The sequence below is a fragment of the Diadema antillarum genome, unplaced genomic scaffold (genome assembly GCF_040938485.1).
Source record: "Diadema antillarum isolate AM-2024a unplaced genomic scaffold, OU_Dant_1.0 scf00000091, whole genome shotgun sequence".
NCBI classification, from domain to species: Eukaryota; Metazoa; Echinodermata; class Echinoidea; order Diadematoida; family Diadematidae; genus Diadema; species Diadema antillarum.
In genome coordinates this window covers 116,012-139,009 of record NW_027270980.1, presented here as the reverse complement: position 1 = coordinate 139,009, position 22,998 = coordinate 116,012, and the positions used below count along the sequence as shown (strand labels likewise).

Genomic DNA, 22,998 nt, shown 5'->3' with positions numbered 1-22,998 from the left:
ATGGCACTGTATAGGAAGCATTTCATTTATATTTACACAATGTTAATATCACCAAGTGACTGTATGATGAGATTCACCCTATGGCGTATTGTTGCTTTTGGAGCACTTCCCGTCAAAGTTGACAAAGTTGAAAGAGGTTCGTATAATCACCATGAACCATCAACTGATTCACGGTACACATATGATAGTTAAAAGCTCCTCAACTTGTATTGGAACTCAGTGGCTGGTATAAGTGTTTTAGGGTATTAGTGTATAATTTGCAGCATTTTGAAATTCAAAAAAAAAATATTAAAGATCAATTAAGGGAATTCATGAAGAACTTTGTTCCTCAGAATTTCTCATAAAACAAAAATTGCAGATTTTTAGTATTTGTTTTTTTAAGCCAACAGATACACTGGCTGAAGTTGGCTGTTAGTTGCATTGTATGTTGTGTAATGTTATATTCCCTCCCCCCTAACTGGCATTTTAAAAAAAAATGCGCTGTTGATATATTGATTAACGATACTGTAAAAGCAGAAATTTTTGCATGCATGAAACTTTCACAAATTTTGCGAGGAGCCAAGATTTTTGAAAGTAAAATGCACACTAAAGGTTTTATCTACATAATGCATTGAATTTGACAAGACCAAAGTTATTATGTCTTGCCTGCATAAAGAAGGTTCCTCCTCTGGCTTATAAGGTGTGTATATAGTTTTCTCCACTTTAGAAACTTGTGTACACTTTCTGCTGCACAGCATTTGTTTGGCAGAAGCACTTTCTTTTTTTTTTTCCTTTTTTCTTATTTAGTTCTCGTACACTGTACTACACTTGTACCAGGATATTTGTAGAAGAAGACAAAGAGTTATGATTTTTGCATGTGCATTGAAAATATGATCTTGATGCTGGCAATGGGCTTTTTCTCAAGCATGGTTTCAGCTGATACTCCATATCCTTGTGTTGCTGGTATATAACACGGAATCATCAGAGAAGAGGATATGCATTGGCAATATCACAGGAAAGAGAAATCTGTGCTGTTGAATTCTGCAGTGGATGACTGAGAAGCACTCTGGATAGTTTGTTTACTGCATAGCCTGGGGGACCACCTCCGAGATGTTTGAGCTGACCTGTGACCTCCAGTGGAGGTGGCCAAGTATGTCTAACCCGTTGAAGACTAGTCCCGAGTATACTCGGGCAGGTGTCTATGGGAAATGCATGTTGTAGCAAAATCAGCATGTCCTCAATGGGTTAACTAATGAGCTGTGCAGGAAGTCGCAATGGACACCAATTCTGATGTATCCTGGTGCAGTGAATTTTCAAGTGACTTCACGGAATATAAACTCTCTTTCAAAAGAAAGGAATTTAGCTGTGATTTAATGGCAACTATGAAGACTGATAAAATGCATACACGTGAAAGCGTTGTTTCCTTTGTCTGGTCACATTTCATTCTCTATTTTAACCTGCCATCTTTGATTCCACGCTAAGATAGGAGCTGTGCTATAGCCAGTCTCAACTATTCTCAGTTTTTCGGCTTTACTGTAAATAGCAATGTGCCCATGTTGAAGTGTTATTTCTAACAATATGTTCAATGTTGAATCCTCAGACTACCGTAAACTTGAAATATTAGTAGTACATTAATTTTCACATATTTCGCACTACTTTTGGCTAGCACGAATTCTATAAGCCGCAAAACTATCTTTGCAATTTCCTCTGTTAAACGGGCTAAATCATGTGTTTCGTCAGTTATGACGTACGAGTACGAGTACGAGTGTGTGTTTGTGTATGTGCGCATGTGTGTGCGTGCTCACATGTGCCCTTGTTAGTAGTACAAATGTAGTATTCATTTGTGCGCATGTATGTACTGGTGTGCGAGTAGTTTCTGTGCAGACTGTACATTTGTATGGATATGAATCGGACAGCATAGTAATTTTCATGCCTGGAGTCTTTTCTTTTTTGTGAATTGCATAAAGAAATGCAAGTAAGCATTTGCACAGTGCGAATTCAAGAACCCGCAAATATGTTTTTTAACCTCTCAGCGCAAAAAAGTAATAGCGTGAAAATATCAATGTTTACAGGAGTCACTCCTAGTAGTAAACTCGGATTCAGGAAATTGGAAGACATTCATGGATGAAGCATTTTTGGAGCATCATTTTACATTGTATGTAATTTTTGTCAGAATTTTGTAATCATGTGCTGTAAATATGCATGTTTGTATTGCCAATGTTTTTGCATCTTGGTGCTTTGATTTGAGTTGTCTAGTTTGGGAATTTGGGGAAATATTGAGGGAAGGCACGTCGTTGCATCATTCAAGGGCCGCATACTTTGGGCGAGTCACAAGCATTGAGGACACTGCTGTTTTCAGACACAAGGGTTGTTCTTTATAATCATATGTTGTATAGATGTATGACTTTGAGACGTGAGCATTTGGCCATAGGGTTCTTAAACACAACAAACATTTATTTGTCTACCATTTGGACTACAGGCCCTGGTTAGCGATAATCACTTATCAGTGGATGTCCATTGATACAAACAAGTCTCACACCTGTGCAGTGTGGAATTTGGAGAATCTCTTGCTTTCTGTGCCCATACACCCTTTGTATGTACAGTATGTGAGCATGGCTGTTCCATTTCATGTCTGCACATTCTGTAAATTTGCCCAACTCACTTAGATGAGATGCCTGTATGAGACATGAGCAGCCACAAAATTAAACATTTACACTAATTGTACACAAATGATCCTCAAAGCCATCATTTCCTTGTACAAGGCAAATTTATATGGCATATGCACACAATTCAACACAAACTGAGATCAAATGTCATTTGTTGATACATGTACAGTGTATGTACATCATATGTCAACATAAAAACTGTTTACTCTGAATGAAGTGTGAGAGACATGCTTTATCTTGTGATGGCATAATGAGAGTGGTAAAGAGATAGAACAAATGTTCTCAATTATGTTTTATGATATTGAACTGTTCCATCGTGTTGTCATCCACACCAATACTAGTTGGCAAGTTATCGTAAACTGAACATTTACTTAATCTTCAAGAGCCCGTCATCTTTGCTTAACATGTGTACCATGTAATGCTTGTATGGTGTCCCTGAATGTAAAACATATCCAGTTTTGCTTATTCATTATGCATACAGTGTGTTTTATGCATTACGTTAGTGACTTAACTGGCAACAAAATGGAAAGTGAGAACCGAGAAATCAGTTACTTCCCTGAGTTATTTTAAAACATGTAAATACATGTACATGCTTTAGGAAGTCAGCGTTAAAAAGTTAGTGATACAATAGGGCCTACATAATGTCAATCAGGGGAGCTGTCTTTGCAAACTTGCTGCTTTGTACCGTTTATCAGGTTATATTTCAGGCATTTGATGTTCCACGGAGTAGAAAATGCAAAAATTTGCTGGTTTATTGAGCAAAATGTTTAACTGAAGCATTCTATAAAGAATACACAAATTTACTCAGATTATATACATTCCTGTGGCGACGTCCGTAATAAAGGTTTTGTTTTTTTTCTGTCAACCATCCTTGGGCATAGTAAGCTAGCCTTTGACAAAGCCTCATGGTTGAAGTTTATATCCAAAGATTTGGCACAGGCAAAATGAGACTAATCGCGAGACCCTTGTGAAAAGCCTATCAGTAAGCTTGCCAAGGCTTGCCTGACACACCAACAACTAATGTATGCAAACTGGATCCCACATATTGAAATTCATCGAATGTATGCAAGTTGATTGAATGGCTTGTTGTGACATACTTGGAGGAAAATATCCATAAATTTGCATACATTAGCAAACTGTTGTATGTTCATACAAGCTGTTCTGATGTAATTTTTTTTTCATTACCGTGTTAAATTCTTTTATGGAGTACTGTTACTGCTATTCCAGCAAGAGATAGATAAATCAGGAAAGACGAGTGAGATTATACATGGCATCCCGTCACCTTTAGTGGGTCAGAACTCACCCTAAAAGTGTGTCAGCTAAATCCCGATCTCCAATACTTCCTGATGATGGTTAAAAGTCGGGTGATAGGTTAAAATGTTGATTCAGACTATGGTTTCCACTGTTTCTTGATTGCACACTTCTCAAAATGAATACTGTATCACTATGTCAGAATTCACACAAGTCCTGGATGCCTTTCCCAGAATTGTTGTTTTGGGTGATAGTCTTTAATTATCCATCCTTTTGTGTTGAGGTGTATACTACCTCTCAGAATTTTAAAAGAAAAAAAAGTGTGTGTGGGGGGGGGGGGGGGGGGGGGTAGGGAGGCCTGTTTGTTAATTACATCGGTTTGCCAGTGAATGTCAAACCATACTGGTACAGTTAGGCCAGTCTAAGGTCAGACATTGTGTTGATATCTTCCCAGCAAGTACTCCTGGTTGATGCTAGACCTAGCATTTTGGGGGCAGATCATGTCCATGTTCACCTCAAGAAGGTAAGTACAGGTGTGTCCTGAAAGACTGTGCACTTGTTTTTTGTTGTTGTTTTTTTCAGTCGAGCATTATAACTTATAAGGCTGCCAAGTAGATGGACCCACCTCATTGAAACGTTAACTGATTGCTTGTTTATGAAAGTAAGCACAGTGAAAAAAGAACAAAGTCAGATAAATATTCAATGAAAAATAGGTCTGTGTGAGCATCTCCTGCAATGTTACCGTGTATGACAGCTCTACTCGTAGCACATTTGAAAAGTTATGATGCTTTTTATACATATCTTTTGGTCATTGTGAATGACATTAATTTGACTCGGTAATTGCAGCATTTAATTTGTTCCCCTTTCTTCCTCTTTAATCACATGTAAGTACTGCTAAAGCGTCTGTCTGTGTGGCAGGAATGAAACTAATACAACTGATTAAACTTGGTAAGAAAATAAGGTTCAAAAAAACCCCTTGATATCTCCTATGTGTCTTATCTTTCAGTCAGTGTTCCACTCTTAATTTATGGAAAGGTGTTTTTTGTCAATGGGTGTGTCTACTGATGTGTCGACGAGGTTGATATGCCGCAAGCTGGGATGGTGACGTTATTTGTGTGCTCTGTAGCTCTGCGAGTTAAAGCACAATTCCTCTTCACATTTGCTTCGACTTAAATGACTATTGTACTGTAAAATCAGATGACCAGGGCCCCATTACATAGATGTTACAATAGCAACTCTGGCTGGTATAGCAACTTCCCATAGCAACAGCCAATCAGGAAGCTGGATTTTTGTCATTACCATGACAATTGCCATTCCAGCAAGAGTTCCTATCATATCAACTCTTTTATGAAATGGGGCCCTGAATGGCCAAGTTCATCTAAATCAGACTTCAGGGGACTTCACATCAGAAAGTTATGATAGTAGACGCAACTGCCTGTGCATCTTGCTGTGATGATGATGATGTGGTCTGTTTATAAATATCTGCAATTTGTTTTTTGTTTGTTTGTTTGTTTGTTTGCTAAAAGATATGTTGTACATACACACAAAGTGTTGCCCAGCTCCTGCAATCAACCTTGCATGATATTTGTTGTATGCTTGGCCAAGTCAACATTCAAAAGATTGCTGCTGCCCTGTTAATAGTTCTGTGATGTAAAGACAGCTGATGCATTTTCTTTGGTTGTACAGTAGTGGATTTTGTGTACCCTTAAAATCAAAAGTTTAGGCAAAATTGGCCAAGATTTTGTATGTATGTAGGAATTTGTGCATTATTACGTGTACATGATATTAGTGTGCATGATACATGTACATTACAACTTATCTATTGCATTACATGTGTGTGTGTGTGTTGTGTACTAGTATACATGTATGCATATATATATATATACATGTATATATATATACACACACACACTATATATATATATATATATATATATATATATATATATATATATATATTCATACATATATATATATAATCAATATATGATTATATTCATACATATATATTCATACATTATGCATTAGCTGTTACTGTACCTTGGCAGAGGTGCCAAATCTCCCTAAAAGCTTATGTCCTGTAAAGAGAACTACAACACACTTAAAAACTAGTACATGTAATGGGGTCCCCACCTTAGTAAAGAATGCTCAACAGCATGCACACATGTACACATGTATATGTCGATGGAGTCACAGGGTTTACCTCACAACCCTTGAGATATTTATAGAAGCAAAACATTTGAAAGATCTTACCAATCACTCTCGTCTATTTATTTAGAATAATTGTGACCACTTGTCACTAATAGAATATTTCGGGGTCACTCAAAAAACATCCCAGGGTTACAAACTGTCACACCTGATAATACTGCTTCGTTTGCAGGGAAACACCAAAGGGTGTGAGGTGACCTTGTTTTCATTGAACCTCCTCTACCGTCTAGATGTATTCAAGATTGTAGCATGCAAGATGCACATATGACCATCATACGAATTAGAAAAGGAAATTACACAGATATAGGAAACCCCATTGTAACAAGGTTGGTGGGACTGCCAGTTTACCGTGTTACAACTGGTACCTCATTGTAAAAATATTGGAAAAGATACCAGCTAAATGCAGTAACAGTAAGAGAAAATTGCGAACTCTGAACTTGGTTCGACCAAAGTGGTACCTCATCATAAGCAAGCTAATTACGATAAGTTTTCACTACAATATTACAGGAACAAAATATGTGTATTTTGTACATATTCAGATTTGATTTAAACTTTAAAACAACTCAAATCTGTTTTTTTTTTTTTTAATGTTTACAGGATATGGCATATAAATCAAAATCTAAAACTCACATCAAATAAGAAATTTTCAAGCTTTCCCTGATGCCAAACTCCAAAGAATGAAATAACTTAATCAAGCGTAACAGCTAATTTTGAATAAGCAAGCAGTGAGTAGACTGATCAAGTTTCAATGTCATTATCAACTTTCTTTTCTATTTACCAGTAGTTAAGGTAGCAACTATGAGCAGACTTCAAAAATTATATCAGTAGTTGTTTGTTTTAACATCTCCTGCTTAGTACTCTTCATATAGTTTGCAAGTAAAAGACTTGCAGAATTTAAAACATACAGATTAAAATCATGAATTAAGAAATATAAAAGAAGAAATGTTACCTCCATATGGAGCCATAAAATTTCTCTCTCTCTCTCTGACACATCCTTTGCAGGGTCACAGAGAGCATACAAGTGTGCTCGTCCCAAGGAGACATACATTACTTTACATTTCATACACACAATTTAACATGTCATGGTTCATAACGGAAGCCTTTGTCAAATTGTAAACTGTGTGAGATAGGTAACCTTCAAAATGGGTGTTACTTGCTTGTTTGTGCCCACTGATCTTGCCACATGGCAGTCTATTCATGACTGATTTTGTTATTACACACCTTCCCAGAGTGTCAATGTTTACTTGCTTGCCCATTTAGAGGTCTTGTGCGTAAGTCAGCTAGCGTTATTCAGTAATTTGTGCTGGGACACTGGACATGGCACTAACAGAAACCTATTGGGAACATTTAGGTCCAATAATCCTCTACATTTGATCCACATTTTGGGGGGATTCTTGTTATTTTTTCACTACTGACAACTATAAAGGTACAAATTCTTCAAATCATTGCATCTCGACTTGCTGTTTTAATTCCAAGAACGGTTTCACATCTGAACCTGGAAGCTCACATCAGCTCATCTGATTTGGTGAAGGGAAAACGTTGATGCTAATCAGTGCAGACGCAATGCCGACATTATTGTTAGGAGTCTGTCGTCAAGGAATTCTCCAGATTACAGAGCTGTACACCCAAGAGAGGTTGTGTTGCAGTCACCCACCCTTATTAAGGGTTGGGTTCTCGGAGTCAACAAGTTGATGGCAGAATCGTTGCCCAATGTCCCAAGTCTTTGATGTTGATAAACTGGTTATAGAGCGGCCGTTTGGTTTCACCAATGCAGTTCTCTTGGCAACGATTTGGCTTCTCCTACTGAAGACAGCTAAACACAACTTTAAAGATAAACGTGTCCTCATCTTAGACAAGGAGCCTCGGTGGTTTGAGAGGGGTCCAGGAAGCCGTCTGCATCAACCCAACTTTTGATAACTAAGGGTGGGGGACTGTAACACAACCTCTCCCTGGTGTACAGCTCTGTAATCCGAAGAATTCCTCAATGACTGACTCTGAACAAGAATGTCCGCAGTGCGTGTGTGCCGATCGGCAAAAAAGTTTACCAGCTACCAAATCAGACGAGCTGATGAAGCCTCCAGGATCTGATGTGAAACCATTCTCGCAATTAAACCAGTAAGTCCAGGGGGGTGTTTCATCAACGTTTGTCAGCGCTGACAATTTCAGCAAAATCCTTGGTTTTGATTGGCTGAGATGCTCTGGTCACTGACTTTTACTATGGTGATTCAAGTTGTCAGCGCTGACAAACATTGATGAAACACCCCTCTGATGTAATGATTTAATCTTATACGTTTGTACCTTTATTGATTGTTACCTGAATTAATCACAACTTCCATCATATGATTGCTAACAACATTTTTTCCCACGGAGTTTATCCAGAAGGGATAAAGATTCACTTTCAAAATTAGCAAAGGGCCTACAGTCACAGATATCAACTTTTTTTTTTTCTATTCATAGGTTTCTATAATGCCTTTACCATTTTCATTCTGAGTATGCTCTCTGTCATGAAAGCATGTATGTGTGTGTGTGTGTGTGTATACGTACATATATGTATACACACATACACATACGTATGTTATGTGTGTGTGTATGCATGTGTAAAAAAAAATACATTTTGTTGCACACAAAACTTCAGTGTGACATATAATCCGTGAACATTTAATTCTGAAAGCAACTGTTCCATTCACTTCCACTCAAAATGCCCTTCTTTGCATGACGCTAATCAGAGACTTGTTTTATCATAACATACATGTACTAGATACACATACACACAACATCTGTACCAAACTACCCAACTTCATGAACTGTATAAAAACTACCCTTTCCATTGCAAAATGCACAAGATACCTACCACACATTACAGAATGCTAAAACGTAAAAACAGTGTTATGATAATGCAGCCCAAGTGTAACGTAAAATCAGAAATTTTCGTATGCATGAAACTTTCACAAATTTCGTGAGGAGCCAAGATTCACGAAAGTAAAATGCTAATGCAAGTGCTAGTCTACACAATGCATTGAGTGCAAGTGGCAATTTGCAAAAGTTTCATGCCGGGCAGGTTTCTGATTCTACAGTAATTAATGCTATCAAATATGCCAAACGTGGAAGATACATAAACCGAATCTTATTATGAACAAACATTTCTCTCATTGCATTCATACCATGAGATAAAATTCTTGCCTGTCTGTATTTACATTACTTGCCTCTAAGGGGGACTCCATTCCATGTTGAAGCTATTTTACAAAGTCAAACAGAAGAGTCTGCAGTTTCATCTGCATGAAACAGAAATAAATGTCATAATCACATGAGTGAGATGAGCACGATATGTCACTCCCCCACAAATCTTCCGCTGGCCTGAACACACTATCTCATCTCCTTTGTCGAGACTCGATTACTGATAAAATACACACACACACACACACACACACACAAATCAAATCCTTGGCATAAAATTATTGGAGAGTTGTAATAAAGCACACTTTAAGAAAAGAAAAAAAAAGTACAGTCATTTTTGTTTTTGGTCAAAATGATGACATTTCCTCCTTTCATTCACATAGAAGATTGTGACATCACTGGCAAAAGTGTAAAAACATTTAGACTTCATAATTATCTCATTTGATTTTCATGTAATTTTCACTTGTGTCTGTTCGACTCCTTTCTTTTTCTGCTGGCCAACTTGAACATGGAATGGAGTGCTCCTGTAAAAGCAATAGCTCCATGTTACATTTCATGAAGAGAAACTGGCTGATGATATGACTTGGTAAAAAATCTCTCCTTTTGGTAATATCACACAATTCAAAGAGTTTCCACTAATTTCTTTGATATACTGAACTCTTTGTGTGCCACATTTACATGCCTGATTCAGTCGATGGCTTGCCAACTGCACATATTTCGTTCAAACGCACAACCGCGCCCAAACCCTTCCATATATTGCAAGATGCCACAGTACAATGAAAGCGACATAGCCATAGCTTTGTAATAAACATCAGAGCAAAGCTTGCTACTTTCACTGCAACTTTGCAGGTCTGCATTTCTAGCATAAATGCTTCCATAAAGAGTCACGTAGCTTTGAAAAAAACAAAACAGAATGTTTTCTAAACACACTCATTCATTGCAGTCTCAGAATAATGTGGCAAACAGGGTTTACACCATGGAACACAGAGGGGAAAGCAGATTCAAAGCACTATCTATCTAAAGATAAAATTTGGCAGTAATGAATGTGTGAAAGGATTCGTGGGAGTGTGAAAAGACAGCTACAAATTTTACAATAATATGGTAGTTTTCCTTTACATGAATTCCTACATGAAAAAAAAATTAATGACAGAATGAAATGTTTGACCAATACATGTACAAGATCCCATAGAAAATTGATGTGAAATACATAAACCATCGCCAAGTAAAAGCAATACTACAGATATGTCACAGTGCACACTACAACATCTGCAAAGAATTAAAAGAAAAAAGTATACCCAGTTTGTAAACATCACAGAGTGCCCTTTTACTTGCAATTATATGAAAACAGGCCTGGGGCTGAATCCCTTTTACTTACAAGCTACATTAGAGCAAGTGGGATTTCTTTCTGATTCCAGTACTGCCTTTTTATGGTGACATGATATCATCAGAACTTGAGCCATGGCACTAACAAAATCACCTTACTTCAGAAAGTTTTAATGATAGTAGTCCAGCATAGCAAACTCTGTCCTTATAGTATTTCAGGCCATTAAACATCACCTTTGTAAATGAGTTTTTTTCAAGTTCAGTGGACAGTCCATGAACTTTGCATCCTAATGATATTTATCTGGCCCCAAACAACACACGAATTGCTTAAATTTCAGGTCAATATGACCACATGATCTTTCTGTCTCTGCAGCTGTTATGCCTAGATCAACAACAAAGAAGAAACCCTGGGAAGATAAATAAACCTTCTGATTTCAGCAGTATCATCATGGCTTTGATTCTTTGATATGGAGCAGGCCAAATTCGTCGGCAGAATCAAGCAGTGGACAGATAATGGACGCTTCAACCTGAAAGAGAAGGAACACGTCAAGAGTAAAAGCTGAAATATGGTTCTCAACTGAGGTAAAACTCAATTTCCGCTGAACTACTGCAGCCACAAAATGGGGCCTGAATCATACAAAATATTTCCACTCCATTTCAATTATCATAAACAACCTGATGATTAAACATTTGCCGATAAAGAACAAGACTGAATGGGTTCTTCCATCACATGATCAGCCAACCACACAGTAAAGAAAACATTTTGATACCTAAGTATGAATGTTCTAAAAGAATAGAATAAAAAAAAGTAATTCACCATAATGCCGAAAATATAAAAGCCTATCAAAAGCAGCAATTCAATGTTGAAAGTAAAAGAAGACAGAAAGAGATGAAAAACTCCCGACGTTTTGATGCCAGATCATTCACTGTGGGCAGCCTGTGTGCACATACACAATGTTTGTCTTCCTGCCAACACTGTGATGTGACTTGTATGGTAAAGTGGAGCCTTGTAATAAAGAGGTCAGATATGGATATACCCTCTTAAAACAATGTGATTTTGAAGGTCTCAACTCTTCATATTGCTTTGTTTTTATACCCAGATATAGTGAGAAACCTGATGTAACAAGGCAATTGTCAGGGTGTTTGAGGTCCTTGTTATAATGACGTTCCCCTGTTCTCTGCAGCTCTTTGTACAGGAAATATCCATACCTTCACATTTTCTCCCATATAACAATTACTGTGTGACTGTTTCCCATGTATCCAGTTCATGTCACAATCTCAATGATAGACAATTTTGAAAGCCATCATACAAATTAAGAAAAAAGCTCAGTATATTTGCTGTTTGGCAAATAAAAAATATACATTATTTACCACTTCTTAAAGGTATTAGCCCACATTTGCAAACCCAAGAAAATCAAAACTGCATAAAACAGGTCCAATATGACTTCAAGTACAAGTTATAACAGTAACATACCTCACCTGTTGCTCTTTGTCTATACTATTCGATAAAAGAGAGAAAATCATCGTTTTAAAATCAATTTTCAAACCGGGTCAACCCGACCCAAAATCGAATTACGAGCTACGTACATGTAACTTACACATGTATCGCATGCATGTAGTACGTACGTGGACCGGAGCTAGCGAGCGTTATACGCATGCATACGGTGCATTTTCATTTGTTTTTATGAAAGTAATGGACTAATTGGAACGAAATTTTGCACAGGTGTTACTGCAATCATACTTAAACTCCATGCTAACTATGAGACCAATTGCTGCAGGTTTACAAATGTGGGCTAATACCTTTAACAAGACAAGCTGGTGATGTAAAACATATGGCTATTATGCGGTGGCTATTACATGCCATGCTAGATGATTTACTGGCCTTCAAATGCTTACATTATTTGTATCTACGTAATTTTTCAACATGTTCACTGAACTGTTGTTTTTTTTAAACACCTTTTCCAAGGCGTGTGTGTGTGTGTGTGTGGATGTGGGTGTGAGAGAGGGAGAGAGAGATAGTGTGTGTGTGTGTGTGTTTGCATACATGTGTTGTGAGAGGGGGAGAGGGTTACACTCTGTAACAATTCTACATGCTCTACATCATACTTACCCCTAGAATATATTCACAGGTTGCTGGCTCAACTAGATAAATGGTCACTGCGTGTTGCCCTAGAGACGCCTTGCATTTTAACTTGACTTGCACCTGCCGTGGCTTGCCTGTCATATCACACACATCTCCACCAGAATAAAAATGTGTCACTTGTCTGGGAAAGGAAAGAAAAAGATGGGAGAAACAGCTTTGACCAGAAAATTATTTTTGAGAGTATGTTTGTGACTACTCCTCAGAGATACAGGTGTTCTTACAGGAAAGCTTACAAGAATTAAATCACATAAAATAAAGAGAAAAAAATTGTTACTGGTGTGAATTCTGTCTCAAACTACAAGTATGTTTGTTTGTTTGTTTGTTTTTCTAATCTACTTTAAATTAAAGTAAGAGGTGGACATAATGATAAAAAAATCTACCATTCATAATTATCTTCATCACTGTAGAGAGTCATGAAATCATCAAGACATGTCATACTCACTTTGGGGACTTCGGTCTCTTGGCCTCTGCCCACCACTTTTTATGTAGAGATTCATCCCAGGTTCCCAGTAAAATTAATGTCTTTCCGCTTTTGTCCTGCAAAAAAAAAACAACAACAACAACAAAAACATCAGCACTTTACTTAATGGGTGAGGCAAACTTTGGCCATACACCATGCCACAAATTGTAGCATGTGCAAGGATGAAATCAGTCACTTGAAAATAAGAGAATGGGCATTTATCAAAGAAGCAGCATACACTGCAATCTTCAGGCATGACTCACTGCATAATGTCTTTTACATTGTCTTTGAAAGAGTCATGATGAAGATATGTTTTAGGGGAACTCAAGAGTTTGTGAATATCCGGAGCACAAAACAAATACAAAGTACCGGTAGCACGTGAATACTGTCGTTGGTCACATGACTAAAATGACTTTCCAACAGGATGCCTCAGGAACACTATCTTTGATGACTTGCAGACAGTCATATGTGACCACCCAGCTAAAAATCCACAAAAAATAGGCCAAAATGAATGTCAGCTTTTCTATATGGTTTGAAGGGACTGTACAGTACTGGTTGAGTTGAGGATTTAGCTTGTAATGTTTTGCGAGATATTTAGAAGTCACTCTATGAAATGTTAAAGAGCATACAATTCTAAGGGGAATCAAAAGTTTATTTGATGAAAATCGGTTTTGAAATGACAGAGATATCTAAAAACAAGGTAAAACAAAGATCCTAATAAAAGTCGTAGCCTGTAAATTTTATTAGGATCGCTTTTTTTGATATCTCAGCCATTTCAAGGCCAATTTTCATCAAATAAACGTTGAATCCTTCTTGAAATTACATGCTCTTTCATATTTCATAAGAGGTTTTTGATTATCTCACCAAAAAATGTTGTAAACCTGAATCCTCACCTCAACCAGTACTGCACAGTCCCTTTAAAAGAATAAGCTCAAAGCTTCAACATTATATATAACTTGTTAAAATTGGACCATCTTAACCCACTCCAACAGTGATTGAAATAAGAGAGAGATTTAGGAGGTGCAGTTTCATAGAAAAGAGACAAGAGAGGATTTGAAGATCAGGATTACTGAGGCATGCTGTGCAAAAGTAATGATGAAAATATATTCTATTTCCCAGTGAAAGCACCTGCACCTGTTTTAAAAGGGGAAAAAAAAATCCTATTATCTTGATTTCGGTTTTGCTTCCAGTCACCAAATTTTGACAGCAGGTAAAAAAAAAGAAAGAAAGAAAAAAAAACAAAACATGATTACTCTCCCAGGCAAGGCAACCTTTAAAAACATGAGTTGGTCAACCCACATGACATATTTTGGTCCATTACAGAGAATCCTAATCTACAGCTTCATGCGAGTTTTGAGCTGGGCAGTCGAATATGTTCTTAAATTTCTCAGATTTTTCAAGCTTTGCTTGAATGTGCACTTCTGGCATATGAATACATTCGTGGGATATATACTCAGTTGATATAATCTCCAAAAAATAAACAAAACAAAAACCAATCAAACATTACTCACCTGATGGTACTGCTGGGCATATTTGCCATAGCAGAATTCAAACTTCCACCATCCTTGCCCCTACAAAATGCAGAAAGATGCAAAACTTTACAAAACTTGAAAAATGAAATATTGGCAGCTTGTCATAATAATGATTTTTTTTTTTTTTTTTTTTTTTTTTTGGGGGGGGGGAAACCCCATTGAAAACATGTGGAAATGTTGAGCACTAATGAATCAATAATTGCTGACTGACTACAATAAACTTTTCTTATGGTACTTGAGGAGATTCAATTTGCATTAATTAGACTTTTGTCAAAGTCATCTTCGAATACAATTGATGAAGAACCTTTTCAACAATATTGTCATAAATCCATTCATAAAATAAGACGACATGGATTTCATCAATATAGCACTCTTATATGTAGGAAGCAACTATTTGTCTCATTATTTATATTTTCATGAAAAAAAAAACAACGATTGAGGCAATGAGTTAATATTCTATTGCTAAGATTACATACGTTTTCCTTATAAATAAGCACATACGACAAGCATTTGATTTAAGCAATGACATATAATCATGTCAGCATATCTTCAAAACTCCAAAATGAAGCAAATTCACTCGATTTGTTTAATACCCAGAGGCCAGAGGTAGTGACTACCATGTAGTTTAAACCTATTAGATATTAAGAAACAAGTTTAAATCTACTCACAGCAAGATACATTTCCTCTCCAAACATAGACAAACAAAGGAAAAATACAATCACCCCTACAAATATTGATTCACATACATTTTTAACATGAAAATCAATTTTAAATCTTTGGGGTTCAAAATACAAAAAACATGAAAGAATGAAAGAAGGCACAAAAGTTGTTATTCTTCACTTCACAATTAATCAAAGTCGTGGAAGACCACACTGTGCACAATGGTGCTAACTTAAAAAAAAAAAAAACAAATGAAGGAAAGTAAAAGGGAGGCTCTTACTCCATGAAGGCAGTACTCCCCACGGAGGAAGTCCTTGAGGAGCTGGTCATCAGCCAGGGATGATACTGGCCCCCTGGTAGCCCGGTCCACGGACTGAACTGTTCTAGAGTCCTCCTCTTCTTCTTCTTGTTCCTGCTGAGGCTTAACATTCAATAAAATAAAAAAAAATACATAAATGAAGTAAAAGGGAGAAAATATACATTGCCATGTGTTATTCTTCTGGCCCTTGATACATGACACTGATGATTACAGGGTATACAGGGTAACCATAGTACCAGTGTTTATGGCCTTCATCATTGTTTTTTTTTTTTCAGCACACACATACACAAATAGCATTAAAACAAAAGGAGAAATAGGGAAGTAGACTGACCAAATGTTCTCTACAGAGGTTGCACTTACTTTCTTGGGGACTGTGTACTGATGGATGCTGTCTTTACGCATGAGGGTCTCATATGCCAAAGGCTGTGCCGGCGACCCGTCCATGGCATAGCAGCGAATCATGTTCACAGGCGATTCCTTTAACCTGAAAAAAAAAAAGAAAAAAAAAAGCAACAGTTTGAATCATTACTGCCCTCATGGTGTGACTTGAATGAGCAAAAGAAAATCATTAGCTCAGAAAGCAGAAGCAGACAACAATAAGGAAGTCATTACTGTTGGAAGAACAACATATTTACAATTTCGTTAGAGGACATTACTTTTCCTGAGTCAGGACATGTAAGAAAGAAATCATAAGTTGCTACATTAAAGACCAAGAAACCCTACAGTGATGGGCATGGATGCACAAGAGTTGATGATGATTGTGAACATATACTGCATTAATTCCAACAAATATCAATGACCTTGCAAAATTTCTGAACATAAAACCACCTATAGATACATGGCAAATACAGGATATCATATCATCCAAAATTAACACTATGAAGTGGTAATTCTCGTTTACTTGAACATATGACTTCAAATCATAATTGCATTGCAACAAATACATGAGAATGAACAGACTGCATTCAGAACAGCAATATCACAGAACAGCATCTTCAAACATTTAACCTGTCGATATTTCAGAGGTTATAATTTTCCTAAATATACACAAATGGCTATTCTGATTTTTTTCTTCTTCTTATCGGTTATCAATGGAAGACTATTAACAGGCATTTTATGCTCATCTTAGTTTCATCTCTCCATATCACTTCATAACTATGACTAATATCTTGTGATCAGTGCTTAACCAGACATGTCAATGGTTTCATCTGTGTAAACCAATGCTTCCATTCTCCGACTTCTGGAATCTCCGCGGCTCACCTGTAGAGGGGGTGACTGCACAGGTGGGAAGAGAAGAGGATGACCTCATACTCGCAGGTACTCGTCTCCTTGAAGGAGTAGATGTCGCCCCGCCCGTTCTTCTCGCAAATGTACTTCACTCGCGTCTGCCTGGGCTCATTGTCCTTCAGATCACAGGGGGTGCCATTGCCCATGATGACTTCGAAGTAGGGGATGTCTTTCCCATCTAAATATATTGTAGGCACCTGCCGGTGGGGGGGGGGGGGGGGGGATACCATTGAGTGCATTGCTTTAATAATTTGATAAAAATATTGAAGTACATGTATGTGATACTTGTACAAAAATTGCATGACTACACGCCACAGTTTTCCAGAAGGTGAATATCTAAAGTGTCAACCTAAGAATGCATGAAACTCTCTGCAATACACACATTTGAGAGACATAGGAATCAAGATTTGTAATGTCACAAACTGGAAGGGGTATTTACAGAAACACTGACACTTGGTTATCAGTTTTTACTTCATATCGATTGAGAGTGAAAAAAAAAAAAAGATATAAAGAAATCTGAATTAAAACCACAACAATGATATAGCAGTGTAATTATGATGTCAAAATGCAATTAGTAAAAAAAATGTACAATAGAAGTTCCTACATGCACACATTTGTATAATCTATGTGACTAAATGCATACTGTAAACCTATACATTTTCATACATAAAACTTTCATGAATTTCGCGAGCCAAGATTCACTTAAGTAATATGCATGCAAAAGTTTTTGTCTACAAAATGTATTGAATGCCAGCAGCAATTTGTGAAAGTTTCATGCCACAAAACGTTTTTGGTTTTACGGCAGTATGTTAACAAATGCATTGCCATTACGGCAGGACAAGCATAATATCTCTTCATCACATCAGTCACCTGTTACTTGGCATAAGACCCATCACATACAGAGAGATGAAATCAGTAGAGCATCAGCATGGACTAACCAGATCAATCAGATAAGCAAATAAAGTGTACTCACACTGTACAGCTGTGATCAATTTACACATAAGTCTTGTTTATTCTTCCACAGAGTCAATATTTTCTCTGACAAACATACTGGGTACTTCTTATGACAGGGCAGCAAATGTGGAATGCAAAATCATTTTTTCTCCTTTCCTACCTATGCTCACAGACAGAAGGGAAAAAGTCTCACTCTTTTCTTTACTTCTTCTTTTTTTTCTCCAACTCATGGATCATGAGTAACGGTTGCAAAATTCAGTTATTCCTTATCACCAATTCTCTGTTCTTAACACTAGCTGCAAGTTGAAAAAAAAAGGATCATCTTTAACATTCTGTTATTAGTACATAAGGCCACTGATAGTAAGCTGATTTCAGTGATTTGCATTTTTGCTGTTTTTGTATGAATCTTAATGCCAGTTTGCAAAACTCTGCAGCTGACAGGGGAGACTGCAATACTCACTTTGATATCTTTCACCGATCCATGGATCTTTGTGATATTCTGGCTGGCAAACTGCTCATCTTGTGGAAGTGAATAGCCTTTGCCTAGAAAATACTCCTGTTTCTTGGTGTCCTAGTTGATAACACACAAAATAACACAGACAAAGGTGGAAACTCATCAGCTAGAGCAGACGGAAATGGCACACTTAATCTGCATGTATAATTATCCTTCCTGATGGTGTACTTAGAAGAGAAAATATACACAACAGGATAGAAAATTTGATTGGGTCATTTAGATGTATTTAACATTTTGACTTGTAACAGCTCCAATGAAAGGCAATAATTTGAAAAATCACACAAATAATGCACACTTTTCATGTCTTAGGATATCAAAAACTCACTGATACAGCATTCAAAACACCACAACACGTGGGCCATCAAACATTATGAGCTAATGTCATTGTAATGAATGCCTCACCTATCTGCTCTATCAAGTTTATGCATGCATACATACATACAAATACAAACACACACACATATACACACAAGACAAGTATAATAACATATAGATCTTTCCACTCATCAAAATCTGAGTAAACAAAGAATTGATCTTGTGTGATTTGATTGTAAATTCTGTTCATTTTCATTCATATCATGCACCATACCATGAGACCTGAAACTTCACATTCCCATTTTTATATACAGTATTTACCTTTCCAGGGAGTTTTTCTTCATGGAACTGTCTCAAGTGCATTCCATGGCAAAGCTCATAAGTCCAATAGGTTTCCACCTGGAGAATCAAACAAACATTTAAAACTATGCAGTCCTTAAAATAGTAATTACTTCCACAGATGACAGAATATAAAGACACTTTCAGGACACTATTCAGATGAAAAGTGTCACAACATTTCAATTAGGGCTCAAGTATTGTATCAACATTGTATCATACCTGGATCTTAGACTTCAACATGGAGTCAAACATTCTAACCATTCTGGGTTTGTTTGTTTGATGTTTTTTTTCCATTAATCCATAAAGCTTTTTCAAGGCACTACATTCAGTTATTGCTGTTTTTGGTCCCTCATAAACTGGCACCATTTCTGCACTTTGGGCAGTTTGGAAATCAGGTTGAATCTCACCATTGGACCTTTAATTTCCAACATCACAGAAAATGAGCCTGAGCTACACAAATTGCCATGGGATGATGTGAATTTGTGAAGTGGTACATACCCTAAGTGTGCAAGTGCCTCCTTTGAGCACGGGCTCCATGATCTTAATGGCAGCAGGGCCGTCATAAGTGATGAGGTCTTCCAACTGTGGATCCCTTTCGGGAGGCAAGAGGCACTGGTACTCCTCATGGTCTGCTGTGGTCATTGGTAAAACGTTGTTTGCAAACTCTTCCAGCTAGGAAAAATACAAAGCAAATGTTTTATGGAGGCAGGAGTAAATAACAAAAGCAAACAATGGAAACAACAACAAAATTCTGGAACATTCTGATTCTTTTTTTACTTTATTTTGTTGAAGCAAGATTTTCAATATTTGTAAATTTATTCCATTTTAGGGCACTAATGTACAAAAATGTACTTTCATATCCATAAAGATATCTTAATTTCACTACACCAACTCGTAATAAAATCAAACAATATACTTGATAGCTTATTTCCAATTACTCACATGAATTTGTACCAATCAGTTGGGGGAAAGCATCAATATCGACATCAAATTTAAAGCTGATGCTCAAAATAAACTCACTCTTTGCAAGAGATCACAATAAATGCTGCCTGCGCATAAAAAAGAAGAGTAAAACTGAAGTTAGTCGTCTCATATTATGCTAACAGGCTAGGCTCATCGCTTGAGCTAAAAATCAATGATAAATGTGCAATGACTGTAGCAAGTTGAAAGAAGTTGGTTATTGATAAATATGCACGTGTGCGTGCATCTGTCTGTCTGCGTGCGTGCGCATGTGTGGTCTTGTGCAATCTAGAAACAGCATTTCTCATCTGAATTCATTCAACTCAGCATAGACTAATTCATTTGAACATTTATTTTTTTGCTCTCAGTTCCTTGACAGATTCGTCGCATAACATAATTTCAGAGATGTGGTCACAGATGTAGCAGACATCATTAGCACTCATTTTAGTAGTCAAAAAATGAGATATCATCATTTTGAATACACCTACAGGATGAATCATTAGGCTAAAAATCAGCATCAAGATTCGACCTCCCATGCCAAAATTCAACTGTGTGCAAATGTAAAGATTTTACATGAAGTTGGTAGTCAAATTTTGGACGGCGTTATGGTGATGGTCACATTATGGGCAGCTTGTCTTACACATTAAAAAAAACAATCATGTTGTTCTTATCAATGATAGCAATTATACCATACACAGACACAGTGAGTAAGAAATGAGTGCAAATCTAGTTTTTCTATACTAAGCAATTTGGGCCGGGCTGGTTGGGCTCTGCCATGCCTAGCCTGACCAGACCGCTGTGCAAAGCACAGCAGTCTGACATGTACTAGTGTTTAAACTTACATAAACGACCGTCGCTTTTGACGGCAAGACCACAAAAATGTCTTTTATTTTGTTTGATTTTAACAGTAATACCACCCACCTATATCGTATGTTGCTGATGGTTGAGTTGAATTTGGTGTTTTGTTGGTATCCAAACCTTATTGTTGAATTTTTCGGAGTAGATTGTGTGATGATTCACAAAATAAACGAACAACCACGAATGCTCAACCCGAGGTACCGTGTTAGCATTTTACGTACGCCTGTGCGTTTCGTGTGTTACGTAAAGCTTGTCGTCTTGTACATGTATTTCCGCGCGTGCTGCTCTCATGATTTGACGTCACTCCGACTACCTCCGACTACCTACGTTGTAGCATAGGAGAGTGATTGCCATTCAATAACACCCAGAAGATGAGGAGTGAAGCACTACGGACGCTCACAGACCTGATTTTAAGGTCGGATTTCGGTAGGTTTTTGATGTAATAAAAAAAAAAATACGCATACCGATTATTGGATGATTATCATAGATTACGGGGATTCCTTATATTTTAGTTTTCCACGATTAAAAAAGATTTTCATGAAGGAGTCGCACAACCACCACTGAAAAATGACAACGTCTGCGAAGGAGTAGACGTGCAGCCGCTGTCGCGAAGGCGTGTAGTTATGCCATGCCATGCCTTTGGCTTCACTACATAGATTGTCTAGGGCTAACAATTAGGCCCACTAGTACTACTCCACTAGACATGTCTAGGCCATTATAGCATACATTGATTGATTTACCATTTTAGGGCCAGGCAGGCATAGACCTAGAGTTCTAGGCCTAAATTACTTTGATTTTATGTCAATAGAATCTAGACTAACATTAGACCGAGTAATTACCTAATTACCTATGATAGTGATACTAGCAGACATTCGACTAGTGAAGTAAAATAAAATCTAACAAAACAGTTAGCGTTAGTTGTCTAAACTAACTTGTTAATGTTAAACTAGGCACTAGCACTGTAGCAGCACAGTCCACACTGCACTGTCACTCTGTAAACTTAAATTAATTAAATTTAGTGTATTAAACCAGAGCAGAGGCCCCCGAACTGGAGACAGATTTATCGGTGTATCCTACCTGAAAAGTACATAACACAAGTGGTCAGATGATGGAGCCAAGCAAACATAGATGTTTTAGACCCTAACAACATTAGTTCTAACGTGTTACAGCTGAACACACACAATAGAGCTGTAGAAAAGACACACAAAAATACACACAAAAATACACACAGGTGGGACTGAGACGAAAGCCTTTCAAAACTCACCTCTCCCGGCGAACTTGAACCAGGGAATTGTAACTGAAACAAGACATTGTCGCTTATTATTGACGCATATGATACTGCTAGAAAGTAAGATAATATATTAAGAGCCGTTAGTCGAGCTAAGTCAACATTTTCCATGACTATAGTTACAGATATTGCCCTATTGGCGAACGCTACGATATCCTCGGGAAGAAACTCATTTTTTTTTTCCACAGCGGCGCACAGGCTGTACACTCTGCGAATAGGATAATAAAGCACCAATTAACTACGCGCACCCGAGTTTGCTGTGTGTACCTATGGCAAAACGGCTGGACGTACCAACAAAATCGTGCTATTTATCAAGTTGGCAAAGTTTGGATGCGTGGCAATATCTGATGAGGCCATGTCGAGCGACCGGAAGTATCTTCTTTATTCTTGATGTTCATTTCATTTCATTAGGTGATCCGAGTATCCTCTCGGATCACCTTCTGTATCTATTTTTTTTTCTTTCGGTTTCATTTCCAACGATACAAAACAACACAATACCAACACAATGCAGTATAACGAAGAAAAATACTGTGAAATTAACAATACTACGCATCACTTTCAGATAATAACGAATTGAAATTAAAGTTGCAGGAAACGGAGGAGTAAGATAATGTTCATTATATCTTCTTCATCTTTTGAACTTTGCAAATTGTTGCTTTGTTTTTATGTAATGTTGCAAGCATGTAATAGCAGAAAGATTCGGAAATACACATTGTACATGTACACTGTATATCAAACAGTAATTGACTCTGTTTACACATGAATTAT

At 37.2% G+C, this 22,998-nt stretch overlaps 1 protein-coding gene across 1 annotated transcript; it reads right to left on the bottom strand.

The window, feature by feature from the left end:
- Positions 1-10,553: 10,553 nt before the first annotated feature.
- On the bottom strand, positions 10,554-22,401 carry LOC139718174 (endoplasmic reticulum lectin 1-like). The gene is made up of 11 exons (XM_071629654.1): positions 22,207-22,401; positions 19,623-19,796; positions 19,107-19,184; positions 18,417-18,527; positions 16,976-17,199; positions 16,076-16,199; positions 15,677-15,817; positions 14,716-14,775; positions 13,187-13,281; positions 12,712-12,865; positions 10,554-11,128 (listed from the first exon to the last, which is right to left on the bottom strand). Exons 1-11 carry the CDS (start codon positions 22,339-22,341, stop codon positions 11,048-11,050), a joined length of 1,377 nt encoding a protein of 458 aa, XP_071485755.1. The 5' UTR covers positions 22,342-22,401; the 3' UTR covers positions 10,554-11,047.
- Positions 22,402-22,998: the final 597 nt, after the last annotated feature.

Bases quoted from the DNA above. Each gene is read 5' to 3' on its own strand.
- LOC139718174 (XM_071629654.1), bottom strand. From the start codon at position 22,341: ATGGAAAATGTTGACTTAGCTCGACTAACGGCTCTTAATATATTATCT. The intron at 13,282-14,715 runs GTGAGTAATGTT...TTTTTTTTGCAG, and splicing joins ATGCCCAGCAGTACCATCAG to GACAAAAGCGGAAAGACATT. The intron at 12,866-13,186 runs GTGAGTATGACA...TTCCTTTCCCAG, and splicing joins AAGAGACCGAAGTCCCCAAA to ACAAGTGACACATTTTTATT.